This window comes from Ornithorhynchus anatinus, chromosome 13, assembly GCF_004115215.2.
Source record: "Ornithorhynchus anatinus isolate Pmale09 chromosome 13, mOrnAna1.pri.v4, whole genome shotgun sequence".
NCBI classification, from domain to species: Eukaryota; Metazoa; Chordata; class Mammalia; order Monotremata; family Ornithorhynchidae; genus Ornithorhynchus; species Ornithorhynchus anatinus.
In genome coordinates this window covers 2,031,147-2,054,582 of record NC_041740.1, presented here as the reverse complement: position 1 = coordinate 2,054,582, position 23,436 = coordinate 2,031,147, and the positions used below count along the sequence as shown (strand labels likewise).

At 68.1% G+C, this 23,436-nt stretch overlaps 1 protein-coding gene across 5 annotated transcripts; it reads left to right on the top strand.

Moving 5' to 3' along the window:
- The first annotated feature begins 78 nt into the window (after positions 1–78).
- On the top strand, positions 79–19,989 carry KIF9 (kinesin family member 9). Of its 5 annotated transcripts, none has more exons than XM_029077291.2 (21): positions 79–183; positions 1,720–1,816; positions 2,747–2,912; positions 3,530–3,636; positions 5,031–5,243; positions 6,110–6,193; positions 6,272–6,364; positions 7,455–7,602; positions 8,118–8,182; positions 9,632–9,709; positions 10,542–10,610; positions 10,710–10,814; positions 12,383–12,438; positions 12,519–12,609; positions 12,706–12,827; positions 14,442–14,609; positions 16,037–16,251; positions 17,148–17,324; positions 18,255–18,370; positions 18,570–18,674; positions 19,801–19,989. In XM_029077291.2, the coding sequence occupies exons 2-21, from the start codon at positions 1,721–1,723 to the stop codon at positions 19,903–19,905; spliced, it is 2,379 nt and encodes a 792-aa protein (XP_028933124.1). In that variant the 5' UTR covers positions 79–183; position 1,720; the 3' UTR covers positions 19,906–19,989. The 5 variants fall into 5 exon arrangements, with proteins under 5 accessions (XP_028933124.1, XP_028933123.1, XP_028933125.1 ...); XM_029077290.2 differs by having other exon boundaries at positions 12,685–12,827; XM_029077292.2 differs by having other exon boundaries at positions 12,685–12,827; positions 17,148–17,272; positions 19,801–19,924.
- The last annotated feature ends 3,447 nt before the right edge of the window (positions 19,990–23,436 follow it).

The following is a 23,436-nucleotide window of genomic DNA, read 5'->3' as shown; positions in this document are numbered from 1 at the left end:
CCTCCCGGGCCGCTGGCGCCCCCCGGCGGACGGGCGGACTCGCCGCCGCCCCCCCCCCCCCCCCCGGTCGCCATAGCGACGGTCGACGCGATCGCCCCGACGCGGCCGGGACCGCGCTACTGTCTTGCTCTGCGAAGCGCTCTGCGCGGGGAAGGAGCTCGGGGCTACGCTGCTCGGCACGGGGTAAGCGCTCGTCAGCGTCCTGCCCCGCACCGGTCAAATGCTCGGTCCCCCACCGCACGGTGCCCCGCACGGGGCTCCGCACGGGGCGGGCGCTCAGTACGGTGCTCCGCAGCCGGTAAGCGCTCAGTACTAGCTCTGCACGTCGCTCGGCACGGGGTAAGCGCTCGTCAGCGTCCTGCCCCGCACCGGTCAAATGCTCGGTCCCCCACCGCACGGTGCTCCGCACGGGGCGGGCGCTCGGGACGGCGCTCCGCACCGGGGAAGCGCTCAGTACGGTGCTCTGCACGGGGTGACCGCTCAACCGGTCCGTCCGAACGAACGGTGTTGTGTCGCTGACTCCGTCGCCGGCTCCCGAGCGCTTAGTACGGTGCTCTGCACACAGTGGGCGCACACCAAAGACGCCCGAGCCGTTGAACGGATGGTGTCCGTGGCCCCTTCCCGCGCGATTACCACGCTGCGCTCCGCACGTAGTAGCCGCCCGGTGACACGGTGCTCTGCACGCGATAGGTGCTCGGTAAATACCATCGCACGGGGCGTTCACTAAATACGATCGAATCGCACCCGCTGACTCCGCTGCGTGCTCCCGAGCGCTTAGTACGGCGCCCCGCGCTACAGCGAGCGCTCGATAGGCGCCGCGGCTCAGCGGGGAGAGGCCGGGCTCGGGGGTCGGAGGTCGTGGGTTCAGATCCCCGTCTGCCGCGTGTCGGCCGGGTGACCGTGGGCGGGTCGCTTCGCTCCTCTGGGCCTCGGCCCCCTCATCTGGAAAACGGGGATGAAGACGGGGAGCCCCGCCTGAGGACCCCCGCGTCTCGCCCGGCGCCGAGAACGGTGCTCGGCGCATAGCGAGCGCTTAACGAACACCAGCGTCGCCACTGCATCCGGCCCGACCTGCCTGTCTGCCGTCGCATCTGTTGAGCGCTCACCGTCTGCGGGGCGCCGTGCCGGCCGCTTGGAGAGTACAGCCGGGCGACGGGGAGAGAGCGCCCCCGCCCAACGAGGGGCTCCCGGTCCAGAACTCACCCCGGCGCTTAGCGCGGTGCCCGGCACCCAGTAGGCGCTTATCAGATCTCCGTACGGTTCTAAATAAAAATAAACGATGGCATCCGTTAAGCGCTTACTACGTGCAGAGCGCCGTTCTAAGCGCCGGGGGGGACACGAGGTCATCGGGTCGTCCCCCGCGGGGCCCACGGCCTCGACCCCCGTCCGACAGACGAGGGAACCGAGGCCCGGAGAGGCGGAGCCGCTCGCCCGCAGTCGCCCGGCTGACGGGGGCTGTGCCGGCACTCGAACCCGTGACCTCGGACCCCCCCAAGCCCGGGCCCTCTCCGCCGAGCCGCTTCTCGGGAGCCGGTCGGGCCGGACGCCGTCCCCCGTGGGACTCCCGCTTTTCACCCCCGTTTTCCAGAGGAGGGAACCGGGGCCCGGAGAGGCGGGGCGACCCGGCCAAGGTCACCCGGGAGGCGGAGCGGGGATCAGAACCCGGGTCCTCCTGCCCTCCATCCCGATTCTTCTCTCCCCCCCCCCCCCCCGGTGCAGGATGAGCACCAAGAGTCGGAAGGCGCGCGCGTTCGTCCGCGTCCGGCCCACGGACGACTTCCCTCACGACGTGATGCGGTTCGGGCCGGACAACAAGGTGAAACTCCGGTCCCCCGGACCGAGCGCGGGACCCGCCGCCGAGCGCCTCGGCCCCGGGGCGGGGGGGGGGGGTGGGGTGGGATCCCGCTCCCCCCGAGATCCCTCTCCCGCCCGTTAAGAAAGCGAAATCGGGGTATCGGGCGCCGTGCCGAGCGCCGGGGCGGCTCGCGGTCTCGGTCCCCCTCTGACGGATGAGGTCACCGGGGCACCGAGGGGTGAGGTGACCCGGCCGAGGTCACGCGGCAGATGCGGGCGGGATTAGAACCCGGGCCCGGGCCCCGCCCGCGGCGCCGCTCGGCGGAAGGAGCCCGGCCTCGGGAGTCGGAGGTCGCGGGGTCCCGGTCCCGCCTCCGCCGCTCGTCGGGGTGACTTTGGGCGAGTCACTTCACCTCTCCGGGCCTCAGTGACCTCCTCTGGAAAATGGGGAGGGGGACCGGGAGCGCCACGGGGGACGGGCCGACGACCTCCTATCTCCCCCGGCGCTTAGAACGGTGCTCGGCACCCCGCGGGGGCGCCTAACGGATACCGTCGTCGTCGTCGTTAGTAAGACCGCGAGCCCCACGGGGGGACGACCCGACGCTCTTGGATCTCCCCCGGCGCTTAGGACGGTGCCAGGCACGTAGTAAGCGCTTACCAGATACCGTTATTATCCCAGTAGTTAGACCGGTGCTGAGCACATAGTAAGCGCTCACCAGATACCATCGTCGTCGTCGTCATGATCGTTACCATTAAGACCGTGAGCCCCACGGGGGCCGCCCCGACGCCCTGGGATCTCCCCCGGCGCTCAGAGCGGTGCCGGGCGCCTAGCGAGCGCTCGGCGAATGCCGCCCGGGTCCCCCCCGTCCGTCCCCCGTCCCCCCCCCCCCCGGCGCTCGGCGCGGGGCCGGGCCCGGCGGGGGTCCGGAAGATTTCGGTGGGGGGGATTCAGACCCTAGAAATCCACGTGGAGAAAGACAGTCGGCGAGGCGTGGTCAACAACCAGCAGACGGACTGGTCGTTTGAGATGGACGGGATCCTGCACGACGCCTCCCAGGACTCCGTCTACGGGGCCGTGGCCGAGGAAGCGGTGGCGCAAGCGATCGAGGGCTATAACGGTAACCCCGGGGGGCTGCGGCGGACGGTCTCCTCCCCCCGCTGCCATCTACCGAGCGCCCGCCGCGTGCGGAGGGCCGTATCGGGCGCGCGGGGAGGGTCCCGCGGGACGGGGGTCGACGGACGGGACGGGATCGACGGACGGGGGCCGAGCGGGGAACGAGAGACGCCGCCCCCGCGATAATGACGACGGCGGTGTCTGCTGAGCGCCGGCTGCGCCGTTCTAGGCGCCGGGGGAGATACGGCGGCGTCGGGTGGTCCCACGCCCTCACCCCCGTTTGACGGATGAGGGGACCGAGGCCCCGGGAGGTGAAGCGACCGGCCCAGAATCACAAGGCTGCCGGGCGGCGGAGGCGGGATTAGAACCCCCGACCTCCGACTCCCAAGCCCGGGCTCCGCCCGCTGCGCCGCGCCGCTTCTCGGTACGGCGCCCGGCACGCGGCGGGCGCTTAACGGATGCCATAAAAAAAACGGTTTGCAGGCACCGTCGTGCGTTAGGGGCAGACGGGCCCCGGCGCTCGGCAAGGAGCCGAAACAAAATGGTCCGCAGACACCGTCGGGCGTTGGGGGCAGCCGGGCCCCGGCGCCCGGCACGGTGCCGAAACAAAATGGTCCGCAGGCACCATCATGTGTTACGGGCAGACGGGAGCCGGGAAGACGTACACCATGACGGGAGTGACGGAACGCTACCAGGACCGAGGCATCCTCCCGCGAGCGCTGCGACAGGTGCGCGCCGCTCCGCCCCGCTCACGCCGGGCGGGGGGGGGCCGGGGGAGCCTCCCCGATCCTTTCCGCCCCGCCGCCGATCCCGCCCGCCTCCCTCCCTCCGGCGACGGTCGGCACGGGGTCTTCCGGGCTCCCGCTGGAGGCGGGCGCTCCGTTAAGACGCCGAGAACGACGGCGATAATAACCGTCGTGATGGCGGTGATGACGATGACGTCGGCCCCGTTGAGCGCTCGCTACGTGCCGAGCGCCGTTCTAAGCGCCGGGGGGGGGGGGGGGGGGATACGGGGTCATCGGGTCGGCCCGCGCGGGGCTCCCGGTCTTCGTCCCCGTTCGGCAGATGAGGGAACCGAGGCCCAGAGAAGCGACGTGTCCCGACACGTGGCGGGGCCGGGATGAGAACCCACGACCTCCGGCCCCTAAGCCCGGGCTCGTTCGCCCGTCGAACGACCGAACGATTTCATCGATTCTATCTGTCGTCGTTAGGTTGTTCTCTGTCCGTCCGCCTGCCCCGGATTGGACCGGGAGCCCGTCGGTGGGCAGGGGTGGTCTCTGTCCATTCCAGGCGCTCGGTCCAGTGCCCCGCACATAGCGTGCGCTTCAGCGAAGCGCGTGGGGAGGCAGCGCGGCTCAGTGGAAGGGGCCCGGGCTTGGGAGTCAGAGGTCACGGGTTCGACTCCCGCCTCGGCCGATCGTCAGCCGGGTGACCGTGGGCGAGTCGCTTCGCTTCTCTGGGCCTCGGTTCCCTCATCCGGAAGATGGGGATCGACCGTGAGCCTCCCGCGGGACGACCCGATGACCCCGTCTCTCCCCCGGCGCTTAGAAGGGTGCTCGGCACGTGGTGAGCGCTTAACAAACACCAACGTTATCCTTCTCTGTGCCTCGGTTCCCTCATCCGTGAAATGGGGATGAAGACCGGGAGCCCCGCGCGGGACGACCCGATTCCCCCGTGTCTCCCCCGGCGCTTAGAACGGTGCTCGGCGCGTGGTGAGCGCTTAACGGATACCAACGCCGTCGTATATCTTTACCGCCCTATTTATTTTGTTTATTCCGGTGAACGAGCCGCACATCACCCTGATTCTATTTAGTCGCCATCGGTTTTTACGAGACGCTCTTCCCCTCGACTCTGTGTATCGCCATCGTTCTCGTCCGTCCGTCTCCCCCGATTAGACCGGGCGCCCGTCAGAGGGCGGGGCCGGCCTCTATCCGTTGCCGACCTGTCCGCTCCGAGCGCTTAGCCCGGCGCTCCGCGCGCGGTAAGCGCTCAGGGAGTACTATCGAGCGAAGGAAACGCTACCGCGTGCGCGGATCACCCTCATCCTCCGCCGCGGCGCGCCGCCCGCCGCCCCCCGGGCCGAGCCCCGTCCCGTCCGCCCCCCCCCCCCCCCCCCCCCCAGGTGTTCAAGACGGCGGAAGGACACCCCTCGCTGTCCGTCGGCGTGAGGGTCTCGTACCTGGAGATCTACAACGAGACGCTGCTGGACCTGCTGGCCGGCCCGCCCGCCGAGACGCGGCTGACGGTGACGGAGAGCCCCCGCGGCGTCTTCGTCAAGGGGCTGTCGGTCCACCCCGCCCGCCACGAGGAGGACGCCTTCGACCTCCTCTTCCAGGCGAGGGTCCGCGGGGGGCCGGGCCGGGCCGCGCGGCGGGGCCGGGCCCCGCGGAGGGACGGTCGCTGCCCGACTGCGTGCCGAGCGCCGGCCGGGCGGGAGCTCCCGGGCCTCGGCGCCTCCCTGGGCCTCGGTCCCCTCATCCGGAAAAACGGGGGACCGCCCGATCGGCTTGGACGATGATGACGTCGGTGTTCGTTAAGCGCTCACTACGCGCAGAGCGCCGTCTAAGCGCCGGGGGAGACACGGCGTCATCGGGCCGTCCCCCCGTGGGGCTCACGGTCCGGCCCCGTTTTGCGGATGAAGTCACTGAGGCACAGAGGAGCGAAGCCGCTCGCCCGCGGTCACCCGGCTGACGGGCGGCGGAGCCGGGACCCGCACCCACGGCCTCCGACTCCCAAGCGCGGGCCCTTTCCGCCGAGCCGGGCCGATACCGATGATCATCAGCGTTCGGTCATAACGATGACGTCGGTATCTGCGAAGCGCTCGCGTGGGCCGACCCGACGAGCCCGTATCGCCCCCCCCCCCCCCCCCCCCCCCCCCCCCGCGCTCGGAACGGTGCTCCGCGCATAGTAAGCGCTTGACAAATGCCAACCTCGTTATTATGATTATTCCACCGTACTCTCTCGGGCGCTCAATGCGGCGCGCCGCGCCTAGCGGACGCTCGGTACGATTGGCTGACTCCCGCTGCCCTGTGAGCCGTGATGCGTGACGATGACGGGGAGACGCGGGGTCGCCTTCCAGCGGAGGTCACCGAGGCCCCGAGGGGCGGGGGCGGGATTAGAACCCGCGACCTCCGCCTCCCGGGCGCCGACCGACCGACGGCCCGACGCCCTGACGCCTCCCCCGTCCCTCCGCCGCCGCAGGGCGAGGCCAACAGGATCGTCTCCTCCCACACGCTCAACAGAAACTCGTCCCGTTCCCACTGCATCTTTACCATCTACCTGGAGGTGAGGTCCGGCGCTCGGCACGGCGCTCGGCGCGCGGGCGCCGGGACCCGGCCCTCCCGTCCCTCCGTCCCCCCCCAGGCCCATTCCCGGGACCCGTCGGAGGAGAGATACGTCGTCTCCAAGATCAACCTGGTGGACCTGGCGGGATCCGAGCGGCTGGGCAAGACCGGGGTGAGCGAGGCCGAGACGCCGCGCGGGGCCCCGCGGCGGGTCGGTCGGGCGCGGCCCGGCGGACCGAGCCCCGGCTCGGGTTCCGATCCCGGCTCCGCCGCCCGGGTGACCGCGGGCGAGTCTCCTCGCTTCTCCGGGCCTCGGTTCCCTCCTCTGGCAAATGGGGATGAAGGCCGGGAGCCCCACGGGGCACCACCCGATGACCCCGGATCTCCCCCGGCGCTCAGAACGGCGCCCCGCGCGTAGTGAGCGCTTAACGGATACCGACATTATTATCGATCGGGCGCTTTACTGCGTGCGGAGCGGTTGGGAGAGGACGGCCCAGCGATCAGGGGACGCGTTCCCCGCCCGCCACGAGCTGAGGGCCTAGTGCTTAGAACGGTGCTCGGCGGGTAACGACGTTGGTGTCTGGTAAGCGCTTACTACGCGCCGGGCGCCGGGCTCAGCGCCGGAGTAGGTACGGGGCCACCGGGTCGGCCCACGCGAGGCTCACGGTCTTCGTCCCCGTTTCCCAGACGAGGGAACCGAGGCCCGGACAAGTGAAGCGACTCGCCCACGGTCACACGGCCGACAAGCGGCGGGTCGGAGCGGCGTGACCCGTGACTCCCGGGCCCGGGCTCTTGCCGCTGAGCGCTTACCGAATACCGGCATTATCATTATTAGATGGGGAGACGGTCATTGATAGGAATAAGTAAATGGCGGAGGTGGGCAGAAGCGGCGTGGGGCCGGTCGGCGGGGGGCGAAGAAAGGGAGCGGGTCGGGGCGACGCGGAAGCGAGAAGCCGGGGCGGACGGGGACGGCCTGATGGGCGGAGCCCGGGCCCGGGGGGGGGGGGGGGGCAGGAGGTCGTGGGTTCGAATCCCCGCTCCGCCCCTCGCCTGCCGGGTGACCCCGGGCGAGTCGCCTCCCTTCTCCGGGCCTCAGTGCCCTCATCCGGAAGATGGGGGTGGAGACCGCCAGCCCCACGGGGGGGGGGGGCGACCCGATCGCCTCGTATCCAGTCCAGCGCTTAGAACGGTGCTCGGCGCGTAGTGAGCGCTTAACAGACGCCCCCGTTATCATCATCATCACGATTTTCTCCGGGCGCCAGTCGGACGGGCAGGTCCCGAAGGAGGCCACCTACATCAACAAATCGCTGACCTTCCTGGAGCAGGCCGTCACGGCCCTGGCCGACCGCCGCCGAGAACACGTCCCCTTCCGGCGGTGCAAGCTCACCCACGCCCTCAAGGACTCGCTGGGTACGGACCCGTCGGCTCGGTGACCTCGGGCAAGTCACTCCTCTGGGCCTCAGTTTCCCTCGAAGACCGCGAGCCCCACGGGGGGCACAGTAGGCGCTCGACAGATATCATCATCATCAACAAATACCCTTCTTCCTCTCCGAGCCCCAGTTCCCTCACCTGTAAAGCGGCGGGGCTCAGTGGAAAGAGGCCGGGCCGGGGAGGCGGGGGCCATGGGTTCGAATCCCCAGCTGGGTGACCGTGGGCGAGTCGCTTCGCTTCTCTGGGCCTCGGGGACCTCGTCTGTCAAACGGGGATCAACCGGGAGCCTCCCGGGGGACCACCCGCTGACCCCGTCTCCCCCCCGGCGCTCAGCGCGGTGCCCGGCACGTAGTGAGCGCTTAACAGATACCGACGTCGTTATTAAAGCGATAGATCCCGGAATGTTCCTCGCCCGCCCCGCCGGCCCCTTCTCCCCCCGCCCCGAGCCCCCCGGGGTTCGACCCCCGGCCCCCTCTCGGTTCCGCTTCCCGCAGGGGGCAACTGCAATACGGTCCTGGTGGCCAACGTGTACGGCGAAGCCGCTCAGCTGGAGGAGACGGTGAGTCGGCGGGGTCGTCCAGCGCTTCCCGTGCGCGGAGCACTGGGCGAAGCGCCGGGGAGAGGGCACGAGAGCGACGAGCCGACGGCCCGGCGGCGGGAGCCCGGGCTCGGGAGGCAGAGGGCGGGGGTTCCGATCCCGCCTCCGCCACCCGGCAGCTGCCTGGTCTGATCCGGTGGCTTCGCCGGGCCTCAGTTCCCTCATCTGTCCAACGGGGATGAAGGCGGGGAGCCCCACGGTCTTGTCCGCCCCCTCCCCGGCGCTCAGAACGGCGCTCGGCACGCGGTAAGCACTCAGAGGCCGCCGTCGTCGCGATCGTTCCGGCTCCGCCACCTCGTCCGGTCGTGTCGACCGAGCGCCCGCCCTGTGCAGGGCACTGTCTCGGCGGCCCCGTGACCTCGGGCGAGCCGCTCCGCTTCTCTGGGCCCCGGTCCCCTCATCTGTCAAACGGGGATGAAGAGCGGGAGCCCCACGGGGGACGGCCCGATGCCCCCGTATCCCCCCCCCCCCCCGGCGCTTAGAACGGCGCTTGGCACCGTGTAGGCGCCTGCGTCTGTTTTATGTGTTCTATATATTTGTTTTATTCACAATAATAACGATGCCATCTGTTAAGCGCTCACTGGGCGCCAAGCACCGCCCTGAGCGCCGGGGGAGATCCGAGGTCATCAGGTGGTCCCACGCGGGGCTCACGGTCTCCGTCCCCCCTTTTACAGATAATTTATAAGCTGATAGTAGGGCGGGGGGGCCGGCGTTGGGCGGGGATGGTCTCTACCTGCGGCCGAATTGTCCGTTCCAAGCGCTCAGGCCGGTGCTCTGCACGCGGTAGGCGCTCAGCAAGCGCCACCGAGTGAACGGACGTACAAGGATATAGAAACGGAAGAATCAAACCCGCTCGGCGGCAGAAGAGGGGATGCCACGGCCCCACCGCCGCTCGGCGACCGGGGGCGGGTCGCCTCGCTCCCCTGTGCCTCAGTGACCTCGTCGGTCGAATGGGGATTAACCGCGAGCCCCCCCCGGGGGACGGCCCGATGACCCCCGTGTCTCCCCCGGCGCTTAGAGCGGCGCCCGGCACCTAGCGGGCGCTTACCAGATACCAGCGTCGTTGCTGTTGGGAAGCGGCGGGGCCCAGTGGAAAGAGCACGGACTTTGGAGTCAGAGGTCACGGGTTCGAATCCCCGCTCGGCCACCCGTCAGCCGGGTGACCGCGGGCGGGTCGCTTCACCTCTCGGGGCCTCCGTGACCTCATCGGGAAAATGGGGACGAAGACCGGGAGCCCCACGGGGGACGGCCCGATTCCCCCCGCGTCTCCCCCGGCGCGCCGAACGGTGCTCGGCACCCAGGGAGCGCTTGACGAATGCCGAGCCGAGCGGCGGAGGCCGATCCGGGCGGGGGGTCGGCCCGAATCCCCGGCCCCCCTCGGGGCTGACGGCCGCCCTCCGCTCCCCGCAGCTCTCCTCTCTCCGCTTTGCTTCCCGAATGAGGGCGGTGGCCACCCAGCCCGCCGCCAACGAGAAATACCACCCGGAGGTAGGTGCTCCGGGCGGGAACCCGGCCGCGGCCGCCGCTTCCCGAGAACCTCATTCCTTCGGGCGATGTTCCTTCATTCGGCGGTACTTATTGAGCGCTCACTACGCGCAGAGCGCCGTGCCCGGCGCGTGGAACGGATTCGGCCGCAGATAGAGACCGTCCCTGCCCGCTGACGGGCATTTACCGCGCGCGCTCACGGCGCGCCGGACCGAGCGCCGGGAACGTAAAGCCGGGCGACGGATAGAGACGATCCCCGCCCGCCGGCGGCCTCACGGTGAGACGCGGCCTGGCTTGGGAGTCACACAGGCCGTGGGTTCGAATCCCGGCTCTGCCACTCGTCAGCTGGGTGACCGTGGGCGGGTCACTTCCCTGAGCCTCGGTTCCCTCATCTGTCAGACGGGGACGGAGCCCGGGAGCCCCTCGTGGGACCACCCGGCCACCTCGCGTCTCCCCCAGCGCTCAGGACGGTGCTCGGCACGTAGTAGGCGCTTAAATACCGACGTTACCATCGTCGTGATTGTCACCGTTGCTGCGCATCTCCCCCAGCGCTCGGAACGGTGCTCGGCGCACAGTAGGCGCTTAACAGATACCGACGTTATCATCGTCATCATCACCGCCGCGCGCGGGTACCTCCCGGACGCGGACTCGCCGAGGACGGGGTGGCCTCCGTCGTTGACGGACGGGATCCGTCGAGCGCCTACCGTGTGGGCCCCCCCCCCCCCCGAGCCTCGGCTGTACTCTCCCGAGCGTTTAGCACGCGGTGGGCGCCCGGCGAGCGCGACGGAATAAACGAGCTCTCGCCCCGTCCCCTCCCGCCGGCCCCGTTCACCAGCGGATGGTGAAGAACTTGGAGAAGGAGCTGCTGGTGCTGAGAGAGGAGCTGGCCATCCAGAACACGCTGGTAGGGACGGGGCGACGGGGCGGGGCGGGGGGCTCCCCCGGACGCCGGGGGCCGGACGGCGCTGACCGCCGACCCCGCCCCCCCCCGCCCCCGGCCCAGGCCAACCGCAAGCTGATCGCCTACGACCCCCTGAACGAAGCCCAGATCGCGGAGATCAACGCCCAGGTGCACCGGTACCTGGAAGGAGGCCTGGACGGCATCGCCGTGAGCACCCGCTTCGGCCCCGTTCCTCCCCCCGATCGTATTCACGGAGGGCTCGCCGCGTGCGGGGGAGCGTAACGGGCGCCCGCGGCGGGCGCCGGAACGATAGACGGCCTCGGTCCCCGCCCGGTGCGGCCCGGCGGCTAGGGAGGCGGCAAGAGGCCGGGCTCGGGAGGCCGCTCGTCCGCCGGGGGGACCCCGGGCAAGTCGCCTCACTCCTCCGGGCCCCGGTGGCCCCGTCGGGAAAACGGGGGCGAAGACGGGGAGCCCCACGGGGGCGACCCGATGACCTCGCGTCTCCCCCGGCGCTTAGAACGGTGCTCGGCACACCGTCGGCGCCTGACGTCGTACCCTCGTGACGATCACGGGCCCGGGCCCGGGAGTCGGCAGGGGCCGGGTTCCAATCCCCGTCCGGTCGGCCGCGGGACCCCGAGCGGCTCAGGTCACGGAAAACGGGGGTGGAGCCCGCGGGCCCCACGTGGGACGGGGACTGGGTCCGACCCTCCACCCCCCCCCGGCGCTTAGAACGGTGCTCGGCACAGAGCGAGCGCCTAACGAACGCCGTCGTCACGACCAGGAGAGGCGGCGCGGCCCCGTGGGAAGAGGCCGGGCTCGGGAGGCAGAGGCGGTGGGTCCTAATCCCGGCCCCGCCGCTTATCGGCCGGGGGCGAGTCGCTTCACTTCTCCGGGCCTCATCTGGAAAATGGGGGTGAAGACCGGGAGCCCCACGCGGGACCACCCGGCGACCTCGTATCCCCCCCAGCGCTCGGCACGGCGCCCGGCGCCCAGGGAGCGTCTACCAAACGCCGTCATCCTTTTTCTCATCGACCTCCGTGGGCCTCGGTTCCCTCGTCTGACAGATGGGGATGAAGACCGTGAGCCCCACGGGGGACGACCCGGTGACCTCGCGTCCCCCCCGCCCGGCGCTTAGAACAGTGCTCGGCACGTTGTCCCTATCTGTTGCCGAACTGTCGGTTCCAAGCGCTCGGTACAGTGCTCTGCACATAGTGAGCGCTCAATAAATACTATTGCATGAATGAAGGAGTAGTAAGCGCTTACCGAATACCATCGTTATGATTAGCATCGTCTGCCCCGGGGCTTGGTACAGCGCCTGGCGCGTAGTAAGCGCCGAAGAAGCGCCACGGTTCTCGTTACCACCGGGCAATAAGAGACACATTCCCCGCCCAGGACGAGCTCCCGGCCTAGGGAATAATAATAATAATGACAACGTTGGTATCCGTTAGGCGCCGACCGCCGTCCTAAGCGCCGGGGTAGACGCAGGGGAATCGGGCCGTCCCACGTGGGGCTCGCGGTCTTCATCCCCATTTTCCGTAACCGAGGCCCAGAGCAGGGAAGTGACTCGCCCACGGTCACGCAGCTGACCGGTGGGATTCGAACCCGTGACCTCGGACTCCCAAGCCCCGGGCTCCCTCCACTGAGCCACGCCGGCGCGGTCCAGATATCCGGGGCCGCCCCCCCCCCCCCCCAACGCGGGGCCCGGCCCCCTTCCCCCGGCCGCCCCCGGCCGGCGGAAGGAGCCCGACGGCCCGCCGCCTCCCGTCCGTCCCCAGATCGTCAACGTCCGCCAGGTCCAGGAGGTGTTCAACCAGTTCAGAGTGATCCTAAGGTAGGCGCCCCCGCCGGGGTGCGGGATTCGCGCGCGGGGGTCCCCCGGCCTTCCCGCCCACCGCCCGCCTGGTTCCCCAGCCAACAGGAGAAGGAGGCGGAGGCCAGGCTGCGCGACAAGTACACGCTCGTCGAGAAGAACGACGAGGCCGCCGTGACGGCCGCCCAGAAGGTAGGCCGGAGGGGCGAGGCCCCGGCCCGCCCCCCCCCCGCCGCCCGCGCCCCGCGTGCCCGCTGACCCCGCCAGGCCCTCTCCCGTCCCCTCCAGGCCGGCCTGGTGGACGCGGACGGCCAGTCTCTGATAGAAGCCGAGAGCCCGGGGGTCGTTCCCGTCTCCAACAAGCCGGGGAAGAAGACCAAGGGCAAGAAGGGCAAGGAGCCGCCGGCCAGGTGGGCGAGGGGCCCCGGGGGGCCGGGGGGGGGGGCGCGGGTCCCGATCCCGGCGCCGCCGCGAGCCCCACGGCGGGCGGGGACCGGGTCCGGCCCCGTCTGCTCGTGTAACGATGATAACGCTGGTATCCGTCAAGCGCCCGCTCCGTGCGGAGCACTGTTCCGAGCGCCGGGGGAGACGCGGCCGGGGGCGGGGGGGCGGATCGGGTCGTCCCACGTGAGGCGCCCGGGCCTCATCCCCATTTCCCGGATGAGGTCACCGAGGCCCAGAGAGGTGACCCGCCCCGCGGTCACCCGGCGGACGAGCGGCCGAGCCGGGATTCGGACCCCTGCCTCCCGAGCCCGGGCTCTCGCCACCGAGCCACGCTGCTTCTCTATCCACCCCGGCGCTCAGCACGGTGCGTGGCGCGGAGGAAGCGCTTAACGGATTCCGTCCCCGTCGTCGCTCAGGGTAGAATACGTAGACGCGCACCCGTACGAGCTAGAAATAGCAGATTTTTTACGGAGTGCGCGTTAAGCGCGCGCCGGGGCAGATGCAAGGTAACCCACTTGATTTGATCGCGTCGATCGAGCGCTCGCCGGGTGCGGAGCGTTCGTTCGTTCAGCGGTACGTATCGAGCGCTCGCCGGGTGCGGAGCGCTGTACTGAGCGCTCGGCAAGTCCAGCCGGGCAGCCGACGGAGACCACCCCTACCCACCGACGGGCCGGCGGTCTAGGCGGTCGGCCGTCCTCTCCCGGGCGCTCAGCACAGTGTTCTGCACACAGAGAGCGCGCGACGAACACGACCGGCTGACCGACCGAGGTGGGACACGGTCCCCGTCCCCCGTGGGCCTCGCGATCCCCGTTTCATAGGTGAGGTCGCTGAGGCCCAGAGAAGTCAAGTGGCTCGCCCGAGGGCCATTAGATGCCGTCGTCATCGTCATTATTAATAATCCCAGCTCCGCCACTTGTCGGCTGCGTGACCTCGGCCAAGCCTCCCTACTTCTCTGAGCTCACTGCGGGCAGAGGACGCGTCTTGACGTTCGATCATCTAGACCGTGGGCCCGCCGTGGGGTGGGGATCGTCTCGATCCGTTGCCGAATTGTGCCTCCCGAGCGGCCGGCCCGGTGCTCTGCGCACAGCGAGCGCTCGGCAGATACGACCGGATGAAGGAGTGACGCGTACTCTCCCGAGCGCTTAGCAGAGCGCCTTGCGCCCGGGCGGCGCTCGCCAGAGGGGAAGCAGCGTGGCTCGGCGGGAGGAGCCCGGGCCCGGGGGGTCAGAGGTCGCGGGTTCGACTCCCGGCCCTGTCGCCCGTCGGCTGCGCGACCGTGGGCGGGTCGCTTCCCTTCATCTGGCCGTGAGCCTCGCGTGGGACGACCCCGTACCTCCCCCGGCGCTCAGACCGGTGCTCTGCACGTAGTAAGCGCCTAACAAATACCAACATCAGCATCATGCGATACGCCGACGGATGATCGATTCCCCCGTGCCTCGGTTCCCCCGTCCGGAAAAGGGGGGTGGAGACGGCGGGGACCGCGTGCGGCCCGGCTCGCCCGTCGGGCGCCCTTAGCCGACGGCGATGCCGACCGTTCTCCCGGTAACGCCCTCCCCGCTCCCCTCCGGCGCCTCGGGCAGGAAGGACGGGCCGGGAAGCCCCGGGACGGCCAAGGACCCGGATTCCCAGCAGGTCCCGACCCCCAAGGAGCCGGAGGGCAAGGAGCCGCCGGGTCGGGACCAGCCGGGCCCCAGCCCCGAGCCCTGTCCGGCGGAACCGGCCGCCAAGGACGACCCCCACCTGGCCAGGTAACGCCTCCCCCGGCCCGGCCTCGTCCGTTCGGTAGCATTTACCGAGCGCTTTTACTACGCGCCTCCTCCGAGAGGCCCCCCCCCCCCCCCCCTTCCGCGTCGCTCCGTCCGCTCCTCGGCGGAAAGAGCCCGGGCTTGGGAGTCGGAGGTCCTGCGTTCTAATCCCGGCCCCGCCGCTCAGTGATCGTAATGACGGCGCTCGGGCAGCGCCCGCTGTGTGCCGGACGCCGGCCCAGGCGCCGCGGGGGGGGATACCAGGCGATGGGGTGGTCCCCCGCGGGGCTCCCGGTCTTCATCCCCGTTTCCCGGACGAGGTCGCCGAGGCCCAGGGAGGTGAGGCGGCTTGCCCCCGGGGGCACGCGGCCGACGAGGGGCGGGGCCGGGGTTCGAACCCCTCACCTCTGACTCGCCAGCGCCGGGCCCCGTCCACCGAGCCGCGCTGCCTCTCCTGTCGGCTGGGTGACCCGGGGCGAGTCGCCCCGCGTCTCTGGGCCCCGGGGACCTCATCGGGAAAACGGGGACGAGGACCGGGAGCCCCCCGAGGGACAGCCGCGTATCCAGCCCGGTGCTTAGAACAGCGCTTGGCACATAGTAAGCGCTTACCAGATACCGGTATTATTATCAGTAACCCATATCAATGTCGGTCTCCCCCCCCGCAGACACGACGCTCGTCGAGGGCAAGGAACGCGTCCGTTGCGTTGTTCCCCGGGACTCTCCCGCGCGCTTAGTACAGCGCTCTGCACGCAGCAGCGGCGCGGCTCGATGGGAAGAGCCCGGGCTTGGGAGTCAGAGGTCGCGGGTTCCAATCCCGCCTCCGCCGCTCGTCGGCTGGGTGACTCTGGGCGAGTCACTTCTCTGGGCCTCAGTTCCCCCATCCGGAAAAGGGGGACGAAGACCGGGAGCCCCACGGGGGGCAACCCGATCGCCTTGTATCCCCCCCCCCGGCGCTTAGAACAGTGCTTGGCACATAGTAAGCGCCCAACGAATGTCATTGCTATCATTACTGTTGTTATACAATCCACCAACCAACGAAGAGTTGGTAAGGTAATAATAATAATGTCGGTATCTGTTAAGCGCTTACTACGTGCAGAGCGCCGTTCTGAGCGCTGGGGGAGAGACGGGGTCAGCGGGCGGGCCCACGTGAGGCTCCCGGTCTTCATCCCCATTTTCCAGATGAGGTCACCGAGGCCCAGAGAAGCGTGGCTTGCCCTCGGTCGCCCCGCCGCCGGGCGGCGGAGCGGGGATTCGAACCCACGACCTCTGACTCCCCAGCCCGGGGTCTTTCCACCGAGCCGCGCCGCTTCCCGGCGCGGCCCCCCCAACACTGAGCGCGGTGCTCGGCCCACGGTGAGCGCTCAGTAAATAGGACGGGACGAGTGAATAAGGCCAAGCGGCCCGTCTTCCTCCTCCTCGTCGGGTCGCAGGCCGGGCACCCCGCCGCCCAAGCCGGAGGCGTTCGAAGAGTTCAAGAACGAGCGCGGCAGCGAGATCAACCGCATCTTCAAGGAGAACAAGGCCATCCTGGGCGACCGGCGGAGGAGAGCGGGCCAGGCCGCCCAGCGCATCAACGACCTCAAGCGCCGCATAGACGCCACCCAGCAGGCCCTGGACGCCCAGAAGCGACAGCGCGAGGAGCAAGGTCCCGGGGGCGGGGGGGCCCCCTCGCCGTCTACTAAGCGCTCGACCGGCCGGGGGGGGGGGGGGGGGTCCGACACGACGACGGACGGACCCCCGCCCTACCCACCTGGAGCGTCCGGTCGGCGGCGCGGCTCAGCGGGGAGGGGTCGCGGGTTCTGATCCCTTGGCCGAGTCGCTCCTCCGCTTCTCCGGGCCCCGGTCCCCTCGTCTGCCGAATGGGGATGAAGACCGTGAGCCCCCCCAGCGCTTCGCACGCGTATTTACTGAGCGCTTCCTATGTGCGGAGCACCGTACTGAGCGCCTGGAGCGGACGACTGGGCAAAGACGGAGGCGATCCCCGCCCCCCGACGGGCTCTCAGTCGAATCGGGGCGGGGGGGGGGGGCGGGAGACAGACGGACCGAAAACAATAGCGGTAAATAGAATCGAGGGGACGGACGCCTCGTTAGCGCTCGGCGCGTCGTATGCGCTTAAATACCGTCCGTCGTCGTCGTCATTCTAATAACGTCGGTATCCGTTAAGCGCTTAAGACGCGCCGAGCGCCGTTCCGAGCGCCGGGGTAGACACGGGAATCGGGTCGTCCCACGTGGGGCTCACGGTCTTCGTCGCCATTTTACAGACGAGGGGACCGAGGCACGGAGAAGCGAAGTGACCCGCCCACGGTCACCCAGCTGCCGCGTGGCGGAGCTGGGGTTCGAACCCGTGACCCCCGACTCCGAAGCCCGTGCTCTTTCCACTGAGCCACGCCGCTTCTCGAGAGCAGTGACGGGGAGGTGGGCGCGACTAGAAATGGCCTCCCCCCGGGCCGCGGGGAGGGTCCGCGGCCCCCTCCGCCCCGGGACGGCGGGCCTCGGGCGGACCCCGGCCGCGTCCCGACGCCGGCCGGACCGCCCCCGCAGGGCAGTTCGAGACTCGGGGGCAGACCGTCATCGACCAGGAGGAGTTCCTGCTGCTCTTGAAGATGAAGGAGCTGAAGGCGCTGTACCGCACGGACTTCGACCTCCTGCGGGACCTCAAGGCCGAGGTCCAGTACTGCCGGAACCTCGTCAACCAGTGCCGCCAGCGGCTGCTCGCCGGTGGGACCCCCGGGGGGACGCTCTGAGGGCCGGGGGCGGCGGGAGGAGGAGGGGGCCGAGCTCGGGGCGGGGGCCGGAAGGGGCCCGGTTCGTCCGGTCGGATTTATCGAGCGGTCGGGCCAGGACGCCGTATTTATCGAGCGCCTACTGTGGGAGAGTGGACTCGAACTCACGGTCCAAGGGGCGATAGGTCAGACACCTTCCCCGCCCACACTGAGTTCACGGTCTAGAGGGGGAGACCGGACGCGAACAGAAATCAGTAGAGGAGAGATGGAGACGTGAGCGGTGTCGGGGTGGGAGGGGGACTGCAGGAGGGACGGGGGGAAGAGGGACCGGGGAGGCCCCGCGGAGGAGGCGGGTCCCCGACCGGGCTCTGAGGAGGGCGGGGAGAGTGGGATTTGAGGAGGGCCGGGGGTCGGCGGCGAGATGGAGGGACGGAGCGAGAGGGTGGGCATCGGAGGAGCCGGGGGTCTTGAGGAGCGGGGTAGAAAAACGATCCGGCCAGCGGCGTCAAGTACGGACCGGAGCGGGGGAGGCGGGGAGGTCGGCCAGGAGGCCGAAACGGTCATCGAGGCGGAGGAGGAGAAGCGGACGGAGACGGTAGCGGTTTGGACGGAGAGGAAGGGTCCCCCCTTCCCCTCAGCGCCGCGCTCGTTTGTCTGTATCGTTACCCTCTCCGTGAGGTGTCCGTCCCCTCGACTGTATTTATCTCGACGACGCGGTCTCGTTCCGGCTTCGTTCTCTTCGGCCGTCCCGTCTCCCCGGCTCAGACCGTGAGCCCGTCACCGGGCGGGGACGGTCTCCGTCGGTGGCCGAGCCGCCCGTCCCGGGCGCCGGGTACGGTGCCCGGCGCAGGGCGAGCGCTCGATAAATACGGCCGGCCGGGTGGGCCTCGCCCCGGGCATCCGACCGGACGCTCCGTCCTTTTAGAGTTCGAGATCTGGTACAACGAGTCCTTCCGTATTCCCGAGGAAGTGCAGGCAGCCTTGGGCCAAGCGGGCGCCATCACCCCGGGCATGGTTCCCGCCAACAGGATCCTGTCGCTGGTGAGCGAGACCCCGCCACCGAGCCCGGCTCCGCGGGCCAGGATTTCACCTGGGGCGGGGGCTCGGCCTGGAAGGTCACCCTTCCCGCGCCGGATCTTCCCATCCTCGTCCCCGTCGGGCCGGGGGGGGCGGGCCGCCGGTCTCCGGCCGGGAGAGGGGACGGACCGACGCGGGGGGGGTCCCGGCCGCCTCTCCTCAGGACGAAGACGACCGGGACAGGTACGAACAGCTGCGGCGGACGGCCCTCCCGGGCTCTCCGGACTCCATCTCGTACTACAACGCCAAAGCCAGGGTCAAGAACAAGGTGAGCCCGGGCCGGGAACGTCCTCCCCGCCCCCGGCCCTCCTCCCCGGGGTTACGGCGTCCCGGCGGGGACGGAAGGGCCGAGGTCTCCCGTCGAAAGAAGCGCTCGGCAGGGCCGGGAGCACGGTCGATCGCTCGTCGGCCGATTTAGCGAGCGCTCACCGCCTGCCGAGCACCGCGCTCCGGGCCCGTCGCCCGCCCGCGGCCTAGGGAAGCAGCGCGGCTCAGTGGGAAGATCGTAACGATAATAACGTTGGTGTCTGTTGAGCGCTTACTGTGTGCCGAAAGAGCCCGGGCTCCGGAGTCAGAGGTCACGGGTTCGACCCCCGGCTCGGCCGCCTGTCGGCCGTGGCACCGTGGGCGGGTCACTTCGCCGCCCCGCGCCTCAGTCACCTCATCCGTCAGATGGGGATCGACCGTGAGCCTCCCGTGGGACGACCCGACGAGCCCGTCTCTCCCCCGGCGCTCAGCACGGTGCTCGGCACATGGCGAGCGCTTAACAGATACCGACGTCACTGACGTTACTATTCTATCTCCCCCAAGCGCTTCCGACGTTGCTCGGCACACAGTAAGCGCTTAACGGATCCCAATTAAAAAACCGAAAAACAGGTCAGACACAGTCCCCGTCCTACGTGGGGCTCTAGTAGGAAGGAGAGCGGGGGGTTGATCCCCATTCTACAGGTGAGGAAACCGAGGCCCGGAGACGTGAAGTGACTTATGATGACGATCGTTATTAGAGGACACCGCGGGCCAGCCCCCTGCCCCCGGGGGGGTAGGTAGAGGCTTAAACCCTCCAGGGCCGTAGGTCCCTTCTATCCCGTTGAAATACTGATAATACGGTGAGCGGGGAATAGGGAATCGCGAGCGGGGAATAGGGCTGACGTGTCGTCGTATCGCCCTCTTCAAAAGCGCTCGGCGCAGAGCTCTGCCGACGGTAAGCGCTCAATAGGTCTGACCGGACGCACGACCCCAGCTCCCCCGACTGTCCCCTGAACGATGATGATGATTGCGGTATTCGTTCGGCACTTAGGATGGGCCCGGTGCTGTACTGAGCGCCGGGGAACCCCGCGACCGGTGGCCCAACCCCCTCGACCCGCCCCCCCCCCCCCCCTTCTCCTGCCGCGCAGCAAAATTACACGAGGGTCGCGGCCGGCCTCCGTCCGATGATGCCCAGGAAATCGGGGGTCACCCCAGCCATCCGGAAGGACGAGCCCCTCCACGGCGCGTCCTGACCACCCCCTCGCCCGGACCCCGCGCCCATTTCCGGAGGGAAGGCCGAGCCCGGGGTCCCCGCCCCGTTCGCGCTGCGTTCGCGGAGACGAAAATAAAACGCAGCCGCCGTCGCCTGTCTCTTCCCCTCGGCCGCCGCGTCGCCCGGGGCGAGTCGCTCCGCCGCCCTGGGCCTCGGTCCCCTCCTGGAAAACGGGGACGGAGGCCGTGAGCCCCGTGGGGGACGGGGACCGAGTCGCCCGTATCCACCGCGGCGCTCAGTGCGGTCCCCGGCCCACGGCGGGCGCTTGAGGGAGACCGCGATCACCTTTATTCCGACGAGGGGAGCACGGGCCCCGGGACCGGAAGAGGGTCTCCGGAAAAGAATCGGGCAGGGCCCGGGAGGCTCCGGAGGGAGGATTTTGGGGGGCCCGGGGGATTCCCATTGTAGGGTAGCGGTATCAGTCGTCCGGGGATATCTACTGAGCGCTTACTGCGTGCGGAGCACCGTCCTAAGCACCCGGAAGGGGACGATAAAACAGACGCGTTCCCTGCCCGCCACGGGTTCACAGTCCAGAACGTCGACGAACCGCTTTATCGTGTGAAGAACGCTGAACTCTAAGGATAGCAATAATTATGTCGGTATCCGTTAAGCGCTTACTATGCGCAGAGCACCGTTCTAAGCGCCGGGGGGGGGGGGATACGGGGTCATCGGGTCCTCCCCCGGGAGGCTCACCGTCTTCATCCCCATTTTACAGATGAGGTAACTGAGGCCCAGAGAAGTTGTGACTCGCCCCCGGTCACCCGGCTGACAAGTGGCAGAGCCGGGAGTCCAACTCATGACCTCTGACGCGGAAGCCCGGGCTCTTTCCACTGAGCCACGCCGCTTCCCGGCGTGGCCTAGGGGACGGAGCCCGGGCCCGGGAGGACCTGGGTTCTAATCCTGCCTCCGCTACGTGTCTGCCGGGTGAGCCCGGGCGAGTCGCTTCACTTCTCTGGGCCTCGCTTGCCTCACTGTGGATGAACACCGTGGGCACCGCGTGAGACGGGGACCGTGTCCGCCCGGCTTGGCTGCGTCTGCTGCACTAGACGCTTAGCAGGTGCTTAATAAATACCTTTCCTTTTGTTTTTAAGCGCCAGGGACGCGCGTCCGGCGGGGTGGGATTGGGTTACTCTCTGTTCATTTAATAACGATGGCATGATCTGTGATGTTTTCGCATTTGCCGATGCCTTATTTATCTCCCGACAGTAGCAGGGTGGCCTCGCGGATAGAGCCGGGGCCTGGGAGTCAGAAGGCCCTGGGTTCCGATCCCGGCTTCTCATCCGCTGCGTGACTTCGGCCTAGTCGGGTCACTTCTCGGGACCTGGGTTTCCTCCCGGGGACTAAGACTGGGAGCCCCGCGTGGGACGGGGACTGTGTCAAGCCCGATTTATCCCGTATCCATCCAGCGCCTGGCGCGTTAGAACGGCGCTCGGCACACAACGATAATGTGGTATCCGTTAAGCGCTTACTATGCGCCGAGCGCCGTTCTAAGCGCTGGGCTAGATCCGGGGTCATCGGGTCGTCCCACGTGAGGCTCACGGTCAATCCCCATTTTACAGACGAGGTCCCTGAGGCCCAGAGAAGTGAAGCGACTCGCCCACGGTCACGTAGTAAGCGCTCAATAAATACGATCGAACGAATGAACGGATGCCATTCTTATCATCGTTCATTCATTCGATCGTATTTATTGCGCGCTTACTACGGACAGATCGGTAACAGACTTAGTAAGCGCCTGGCAAATATGACCGTTATTATAGTAATTTATTTATTCCATTATTATTTATTTCTTTAACTAAATAAAATACTAATATTAAAGTAAATACTATTACTGGGGGAAGCAGCGCGGCTCAGCGGAAAGAGCCCGGGCTTGGGAGTCGGATGTCGCGGGTTCGACTCCCGGCTCCGCCACTCGTCAGCCGGGTGGCCGTGGGCGAGTCGCTCCGCTCCTCTGGGCCTCAGTGACCTCATCTGGAAAATGGGGATCGACCGTGAGCCTCACCTGGGACGGCCCGATCACTCCGTATCCACCCCGGCGCTTAGAACAGGGCTCTGCACGTAATACGCCCTTAACGAATGCCAGCGTTATCAGTTCCCTCCTCACCCCACTTAGTTATTCACTCGTTCAATGGTATTTATTGGGCGCTTACTATGTGCAGGGCACTGTACTCAGCGCTTGGCACTGTACTGAGCGCTTGAGATTGCCCGCCCCTGGGAGGATGGGGACAGGGTCTAATCCCCTCATTTTCCCTCAGCAATTAGCACCGTGTTCTGCGCACTGACGGGGCTTAACGGATAGGTTTGGGTCAGATATTAGCGGCTCATCAGCAGGCCCCCAACAGGCGTTTAGTCTACGGTCCCAAAGAGCCGGAGGTACCAAGGAGAGCCTGAAGGAAGGGATGAAGATTTCGGGAACGATATCCCCGAATCCCACTATTAAGCCACGCAAAATGACTCCGATCCCCGACACAGCGTGGTTTAGTGGAAAGAGCCCGGGCTTGGGAGTCCCGGGTCCTGGGTTCTAATCCCGCCTCCGCCGTCCGTCAGCCGGCGGGTGACTTTGGGCAAGCCGCTTCGCTTCTCCGGGCCTCAGTGGCCGCGGCTGGAAGACGGGGAGGAAGACCGGGAGCCCCACGGGGGACCATCTGATGACCCTGTACCTACCCCAGCGCTCAGAACGGTGCTCGGCACACGGTGAGCGCTCAACGCGTACCGTGATTATCACTACTGATGGGAAGACGACAGAGGGTAGCAAGAATTGGGAACTTGGGGCCGCTTAAAACGAACGGGCCAAATCCCTATCGATTTCATTTTGCCCTTCCCGTGGAAGTTCCTGGATTTTATTTTGGTTTTTTTCTGCCAAGGAGAAGTGGACTCGTTTCCCCTGAACGTTATTAATCGGAGTCGTGGTACCTGCTGAGCGCCGGGGTCCGTAAAAGACAAAGCGCTGTGACTTTGCCCAAGTCACTTAACTTCCCGGGGCCTCGGTGGCCTCATCTGGGAGATGGGGCCGAAGGCTGGGAGCCCCCCGGGAGACGACCCGAGGACCTGCAGCGCGGCCCAGTGGAAAGAGCATGGGCTTGGGGGCCAGAGGTCACGGGTTCGAACCCCGGCTCGGCCACTTGGCAGCCGCGGGACCGCGGGCGAGCCGCTTCACTTCCCTGGGCCTCGGTTCCCTCATCCGTAAAATGGGGATGAAGACCGGGAGCCCCACGCGGGACGACCTGATTCCCCCGCGTCCACCCCAGCGCTTAGAACGGTGCTCGGCACATACTAAGCGCTTAATAAATACCAACATTATTAACATTATCATTCTATCTCCCCCAGCGCTTCGGACGTTGCTCGGCACATAGTAAGCGCTTAACGGATACCAATTAAAAAACCAAAAAACAGGTCAGACAACAGTCCCCGTCCTACGTGGGGCTCTAGTAGGAAGGAGAGCGGGGGCGGATCCCCATTCTACAGGTGAGGAAACTGAGGCCCGGAGCCGTGAAGTGACTCGCCCCGAGGCCGC